The 7,846-nt window shown below is 50.1% G+C and overlaps 1 protein-coding gene across 6 annotated transcripts in view; it reads right to left on the reverse strand.

The window, feature by feature from the left end:
- The window catches only part of KDM5C (lysine demethylase 5C), a 31,676-nt gene extending 25,415 nt beyond the window's left edge, over window positions 1-6,261 (reverse strand). For 2 of the 6 annotated variants that reach the window (XM_036304379.1, XM_036304378.1), the window contains exons 1-2: window positions 5,712-6,226; window positions 1,817-1,894 (exon numbers count right to left, since the gene is read on the reverse strand). In XM_036304379.1, coding sequence (XP_036160272.1) covers window positions 1,817-1,894; window positions 5,712-5,861 — 228 coding nt within the window. In that variant the 5' untranslated portion in view covers window positions 5,862-6,226. Of the gene's footprint in view, window positions 1-1,816; window positions 1,895-5,711 lie in introns of all 6 variants that reach the window. The other 4 variants (XM_036304384.1, XM_036304380.1, XM_036304383.1 and 1 more) reach the window with 4 other exon arrangements.
- Between the last annotated feature and the right edge of the window lie 1,585 nt (window positions 6,262-7,846).

Raw genomic sequence — 7,846 nt, forward strand, 5'->3', positions numbered from 1 at the left:
GGGTTCACTTTTTGAATAATAAGAATTATATGTCACGGGGGAAGGGGGCATCAGGATTTTAGAGATTCTTAGGTGGGGCATGGCCAAAAAAAGGTTGGGAACCACTGCTCTAATATGTAATGTGATAAACCCCGCTACATCAGCAATCATATTGCAATATATAAATGTATCAAAGCAATACGCTGTATGTTACTTTAAACTTACACAATGCTACAATGTCAAATTTACTAAAAGAGATCTAAATGTCAAATAACAAGTTTCAGCTTTTCCCCTGCTACTGATTTGCTAAACAGCCTTGAGCAAATCAATTTTACTCTCTGGATCCCCATTTTCTTTTTTTTTCTTTTTTTCTTTTTTTAATATATTTTATTGATTTTTTACAGAGAGGAAGGGAGAGAGATAGAGAGCCAGAAACATCAATGAGAGAGGAACATCGATCAGCTGCCTCCTGCACATCTCCTACTGGGGATGTGCCCGCAACCCAGGCACATGCCCTTGACCGGAATCGAACCTGGGACCTTTCAGTCCACAAGCCGACGCTCTATCCACTGAGCCAAACCGATTTCGGCTGGATCCCCATTTTCTAATTACAAAAGGGGAATAAGTGCCCAGTCCACTCACCCCAGAAGGATGGACTTATGAGAGGAACAATGAGGCCCTCTGGAAACTCCAGAATTTCATCTAAGCTCCAGGCATGTTCAGAGAATGAAGGTTCCAAAAGAGCAACTCACATTTTCGTATGCACCATGAAACTTGTCCCATGGTAGCTTAAGGGTGAGAGTGCACGCCAGAGACAGAATGGCCTAAACAACTGAGAGATGCCCGGCCAGCATGGCTCAGTGGTTGAGCATCAACCTATGAACCAGGAGGTCACGGTTTGACTCCTGGTCAGGGCACATGCCTGAGTTTCGGGCTCAGTCCCCAGAGGGAGGCGTGCAGGAGGCAGCCGATCGATGTGCCTCTCTCATCGATATTTCTATCTATCGCTCTCTCTCAAATCAATAAAAATATATTTTTAAAAAAATGTTAACTGGGCCAAAATGTCAATAGAGTCAAGGTTGAGGAACCATGGTCTAGAAAACAATGGTCTAGGTCATGGGTATTCAGTTGGGTCTAATATCCCCCCAGGACATTAGTAAGGCCTGTGGATATACAACTGTTATTTTTGGAGGGGCGGTACCATATTTCTCACCTCCATCCTCCATGGGAAACTCCAGGATCTTACCTGGAACTGGCTTCAGGACAACTATTCTCATTTATCCTTGGACAGTCTCAAGCCCTTAGGGGAAACCTCACCTACCATGCAAAGGGCCTGGACTTCCTGTACAGAGCAAAAGGCACAGGGAAAAGACTACCTGTCTGACCCACTGCCCCAATCTGTAACCATTCTAGCCTCCACACAGACAGGTTTTTGTGTTGTTCCCACCCATCGCCTCATCAAGCACCATGGAAGGAAAGCAGGAAGCACAGGGCTGTGAATGAATTGGCCAAGCAAGAAAGGGTCTCAGTCAGCCCCCACACTTCCCTCTTGTTGAGCCAGGTAGGGTCGGGGATTGGCAGGGGAACTTCAGAAGTAGCAAACCCTTATGAGAAAGGGATATCCCCAGCCTTTGGGCCACCAGATCAGAAGTGCTCAGTGCCCATGTTCTTGATTATATTCCAAGCCCTAAAGCTTCCTCCATGCAACTTCCCAGGAGAGAAAATAAAGACCTAGTCAGTAATGTATCTTAGCCAGAGAAGGTATGAGGGAAGTGGGGCAGAGCTCAGGTAGCCCTTCTGCCAACCCCACCACCCCACCAGCTGTTAGTCTTCTCACCTCTAGTTCATTCAGCCTCTGGATTCGGGGAGTAAATCTGAAGTTGTCCACTTCTACAGCAAAGGGTGGCTGCCAGTCCTGAGCGGGCACAGAGGGGAAAGGGAGTTGGGTTATTCCAGCAAGACCAGAGGGCACCAAAAGCAGCTCAACACCCCATTTGCACCTTCCCAGACCTTTTAACCTGCAAACACCCAACCCACTACACCACACACAGAACTCACAGCAGGACCTTAGCAGCCCCTAAAGTTCACACCCAGTGCCCCATGCACAGGCCCTGGGAAACTTCTCCCAGTCCCTCCCAACAGTATAGTGTGCTAGGATTTCAAGAAAGTGAGAGATGGAGCCCCAAACAGTTGACCCCAAACTGTCCCTATACCCACATTAACCCTTCACCCCCTAGGCATGTGTTGTAGGCCACTCAGTCCAAAAGTACTGGAAAGCACACAGGATTTGGAGTCAGAAGACCTAGGTTCACGTTCTAGCTCCACTACTTACCAGCTATAGGATTTTACTTGTCTGTACATGTTTTCCCATCTGTAAGGCAGGAATATGAACTCTTGCCCTAGCTTCCTCACAAGACCAAAATGGCAAATTAAAGTGGTTTTCAAATGAAAATGTTCTTCAAAGATGCCATCATGAAGATCTGACATCTAAGGCTGACGTCGCCAACCAGTATACATGAAGGGTAGATCGGCTCTGATTCGGGCAGGATTTAAAGGTCTGGGCCTTAATGTCTGTTTTCTCAGTTTAAAGGGCCCAAGGGCACTGCAAGGAACAGGGAGCAAGAATGTGCATCACTCACCTAGAAGGTTCCTTGGGTCCTCTATCAAACACCTGCCTGGTGCAGGAAGAGGCAGGGGAGGAAGCCCGGGGGTGAGAGAGGGTGTAAGTAAGTGCAGGGATACCCAACTATGGTGGCTGAGTGTGGGAGGTGTTAGGGAGGAGAAGGGAAGCCAGAGAAAGATAATAAAAGTAGGGAAGGCTCTGCCCTGCCAAGTTGGAGCTTGTTGTGTCCTGCCCAAAAAGTGGCTGTGGAGAACCCTCTCCCCAATGCCCTCCCATACAGTCCTCTCCTCCCCGAAGCCCTGGCTCCTGCTGGGGTGGTAAAAAGAACCCAGAAGAGCCTAGACCAATGCCCTCATTTTAGGAATGGCAAAGAACTGTGATTTCTCCAAAATCACGTGCTGGGTTAGTGGTAGACGCAAGACTAGAATCCACGTCTTCTGACTGCCAGTCCAAGGACCTTTGCACTCCACCAGGCTACCACTGTTCGTATACACATGCCTACATATGGAAGTGGGGAGAGGGACAGTAAAAGAAAAGACTGTTGGCCTCTTTTGCACACATACTTTTAGAAAAGGGGCCAGGGGCCTCATACTTGCATCCACGCATATTCCCCCCCCCCCCCCACCTCCAAGCAGGTAGCAAACACCTGGGGCTCAGTAAAGCAGGGGCAAAAAAAAAAAAAAAAAATTAAAAAGAGGCTAAAATGTTATGGCTCAAGCCCAGATAAACTCCCATGCCCTCTTGCCTCCCATTAGCAGGGCATTCTCCTCCACGTAGGTAACCCAGGCTCAAACCCCACACTCCAGGCACCCTTCTTTCCTGCTGAATTGAGTTCTAGATAAGAAAAAGCACCATCAAGCAAACTGACAGGAAATGGCAGAACCGAAATTCTAGAGCAGGAGCTGTGGGTGCAACAGATAGCGGGGGGAGGTCCAGCAAACCTCTCTGACTGGCTCTTCCTGGGACCTATGAGCTCCCTCACTTTGCCTTCAGTCCCACACTCCCGTATGCCAAACACCCAGTATGTCAGGATTCTCGGGATGGTGCTGAAAAGGTTGGCTCCCGGATGCAGTAAGCAATGTCCTTTCAAGCTCCCCTGGGTCTACTCCAGGGTACCAACACTCTCCTCCAACCCATCTTCCCCCAAAGTAATGGTTACCTGTCAAGCAATTCAGAACCCAAATCACCCTTCCTCAGGCAAATCTCCACTTCCAAGCGCCCACCCGTACACAGGCTCCCACCCTGGGCCCAAGCTCCACTTGGGCGAGTGCTTCAAATTCCAGCCAGAAGGCTTGGCTGCCTAAAGATGGCCTAGGAGCAGCCCTAGAGGAAGGAAAAAACCCCAAAACCAAAACAAAAAAACACATGAACAAAACCAGAGTCAGGTCTCCTGAATTGGGGAGCAGCACACTGCTGAGGTACAGGAGAGAAGCATAACAAAGAACACCCCCCCATGCCACCCACACACACACTAGGGACATGTCACTTTCCCCCTTCCTAGTCTCCCCCTGCCCCCCTCCCCCCAAGGAAGGATAACAACACCTGTACAAGGCCCGGCTGCCCAGATAAATCCAAGACAGAAAAATGGAAATTCAGGCCTCAACCACCCGCTTCGTCAGAGATTGCCTCGTTGAGGCTGCCCAACACTCCTGCTTCTCCTTTCTGGTAGCCTTCCTGACCTTTCCCTCCTCATGGCCACTCCCTCACCATGGCCAAGGATACCTCAGAGATCTGTGGCCAGGCTCCAACAAGGAAGAAATTCGTTTACCCAACACCTCCCAGAGGATCCATTTGAAACCAGCCTAGATCTGTGGCAGAGCACCAGAAAACACCGAGTTGAATAAGAAGGCCTGTGGTGCCCTCCTCAGGTGGCAGTGCGACTTCCCAACCCGTTTCAGCCAGAGACACCCACTCAAAAACACCCTATTCCAGATAAACTGAATTCCTGCCCTTAGAATCCCAAGGGGTGACTGAACACACACATCATCATTTCTCCTCCATGCCAGACTAGCCCAGCCCTTGGGGGACTTCTCCTGGCCTGAAGCCAGGCCTAGGAGCAAAGATATGCCCTTTGTCGCTGACCTCTGGGAATCAAGTGTTCCAAAGGAGGCAGGCTTCCACAGTTCCATTCTGTGTGGGAGTCCAAGAATACCCTATCCTCTGGGACCTCCTACATCCTGGGACACAGCAGAGTAGAGATCCTCTGAGAAGGACTCATACCCCACCCCCAAGCCGACTGGTCCAAGCCTCTCCATAGAAGTCAAGTCTGGGGAGGGGTGATGTGCAGGAAAGGCCCGGATGGTGCTGTCAACTAGGAAAAGGAGACAATTCCCTGAACCCACCTCAGGGGAGCCAAATAAAGCATCCCCCATGAGACTGATTCCCAACTGGGCTACCAGGCTGGGATATGATCATAGATGGATTCGCCTGGCAGGGTGTGAGTAAATATGAGTCAACTCACATAGGAGCAAACCAATGACTACATCAAACACCTTCGCAGGCACAATAATTACCACTTATGTAGTGCCTACTACACATCGACGCTATCTAGTTTAATTGAATTTCTGAAATAACTACTCATAGGGCTCCTTTCACAGACTTGGGGAGATTATGTTACTTGTCCAAGGTCACACAGCTGGGAAGCTGCGGAGTGGGGTTTTGAACTTCGGCCTGTCTCCTTTCAGACCTGTGATCTTCCCACTACGACACACCGCCTGCCTTAAGAGAAGTGATGACAGTAGATGGCAGAAAGGCCTTATTTAGAGCAGCCTTGACCTGGGTAGGCCGGGGTAACTAAGAGATGTGCGTGCGCCTCCCTGTGAACTCTCCCCGGCCGCCTAGGCATCCCTGTCTGGACCCTTACCCGGGTGATTCTGAAAGGCGAGATGGGAGTGGGTGTGGGTTTCTGAGCCCAGGTCACTTGGGGGCCTCACATCACGAGGACTCCTGGCCCCAGCATCCTTCCTCCGACCCGCGCCGCATCCACAACGGTCCCAGCCACCCCATTTCTCCCCATCTCCGGCTGCCCTGCGCCCAAGACTCCCCCGCTGGCTACCCTAGTTTCTCATCCCCGGCCACGCCGCCGGGGACCACCGACTCCGAGCCTTACCGCGGGTGGGCGGATCTTGCAAATGCCGGACTTCTCGGCGATGGGCCTGATTTTCGCGATGTAGCCAAGAGGGTCTCGGAACTCGGCCCAGCTAGGTTCGAACACCGGGCACTCCGGCGGCGGGAGGAAGTCGTCAGACCCCGGCTCCATGGTGGACCCTAGGACTGGAGGGCTCGGGTAGCCCTTAAGGACTCATGGCGGATGCCGCTGTATGAAACCGAGGCACTGCTCGGAGACTAGGCCCTAAGCGGGGCAGCCGCCGCCCGCCGGGGGCCAAGGGGGCGTGTTGAGTGCCGCGCTCTGAGAGGCAAAGGCTGGCCCTCCTGCTGCCGCCTCTCAATCCTGCTCGGTTCCTTCCAAACTCTGCTGCTGCCTCCCAACTCCCGCAGCCTTCACCACCACAGTTACCTCCCAACCGCCGCGGCCTTCACCGCTGCCGCCGCCATCTTGGTTTGTCAGCGTCCTCCCCCTTCCCACACCACAACAAACCGGATCCCTCCGCGGGGTGGTCCTCCGACCCTCGTATAGTTGGTATGAGGCCGAGCCCTAGGAAGCCTTCAGCCCGTGAGGACCAAGCAGAATCGGCAGGCGTGCGTTTCCTATTTGGAAGCGGGAACTCAAAAGTAGCTCCCAGCCTGGGGTCAAATAGTTCTTCTCAGCGGCGGAGGAGCAAAATTGTAATTAACATGCCGGATCCTTTTTCCGGATGGACCAGCGGTGCACGTTTAAAGGCCAGTGGTGCGCATGCGCGTTATGAAGACAGACCGGAAGAGGAGCAGGGGTTGGTGGGCGGTAGGCTGAAACTAACACCCCCTCCTTCTATGACCTCAGTCCTGGAGGGAGCCCCGCCCCAACATTCTATCCTCCTTGGTCTTTACGTCGTGAGCCATAGCGAGCGACCTCTTTTGCTAGCCTGCAGTTTGGGGCGAGATGTAAGGAGTTCCCAGTTCTAGGTACTGATACCTAGAGCTTTGAAGGAAGGAAGGCAGAAGGCTGCTCACTCCCCAGGGGTTATGGATTTTTAGAATCCTGGGACCCAATGAAAGGAAGGAAATATTTATTTCATCCAAGGTTATGCATAGAGTCGTCTCTAAGATGGGGCTTCCATTCTTACCCCCAGAGTCATTGTCAGCATTTTAATGAACACTTTCCACTGTTCTGTATGCTCTTTTATTGTGTGCACATTTGTGGTATGTACTCCTACAAAATAAGCCTGTTTATATTTTGACTACTGTATATTTAGCAACAGCATATTTATCCCCCATCAGCCCCTCTCATATGAAACACTGTGCATTTGTGAGCCTACAGTGTACTTACCAAACATCCGTGTTCATGGATTGTATTTATGGTGTATAGCCCCTGTCATATGAGTCCCTAGTGTATGTATATCTACTTCTATTGTGTACATGTTCATTGAGCAGTTTCTGAATAGGTTTATTGTAACTACTTCAAATGAGTGCTTTGCCCATACGTTAGGCATCTACTGATCTACTGCATTTGAGGATCGTCTTTGTTATTCAACAGTTGTGGGCCTGCTGCATACAGTTTGAACATCTGCTGTGCACATATCAGAGTACTTGTATACATGCTAATTAAGTGCTTATTTTTTCCCCCCAATCAGACTCAATTCCTTAAGGCATGGACAATGTTGCCTTATACATTCTTAACACTTGGCATGGTAAGCAATAAATTAATGTTGAGTAAACGAAAGAAAAATGAATATATATTTTTGAGCAGTTTTATAAACTCTTTGCAAACATTTTGTGTATACTGTATTAAGCATCTGCTATACAGTTGAGTATGTTTGAAGGGGGTAGGAAGTGTCATTCCTTCATTAAGTTAGTTGTTCATAATCACATACCATGTCCCAGTTATGCACATCACTCTGCCTGCTTCAGGACTGGGCTCAGAACAGCAGATCTGCAGGAGTAGGGCACACTGGTAGGAGCTCCACTCTGGGGTCAGACAGGGCCAACTTCTAGTACCACCAGCTCTCTGCCATTTTCTAATTATGTGACCTCGGGCAAGTCCTAACTTGTGAAACAAATGAGGATTATAATACCTACCTTTCAGAACTATTGTACAGTATCTGGCACATAGAAGGCCCTTGGTATGTGTTGACTGTTATTTTTATT

The sequence above is a fragment of the Myotis myotis genome, unplaced genomic scaffold (assembly GCF_014108235.1).
Source record: "Myotis myotis isolate mMyoMyo1 unplaced genomic scaffold, mMyoMyo1.p scaffold_m19_p_4, whole genome shotgun sequence".
NCBI classification, from domain to species: domain Eukaryota; kingdom Metazoa; phylum Chordata; class Mammalia; order Chiroptera; family Vespertilionidae; genus Myotis; species Myotis myotis.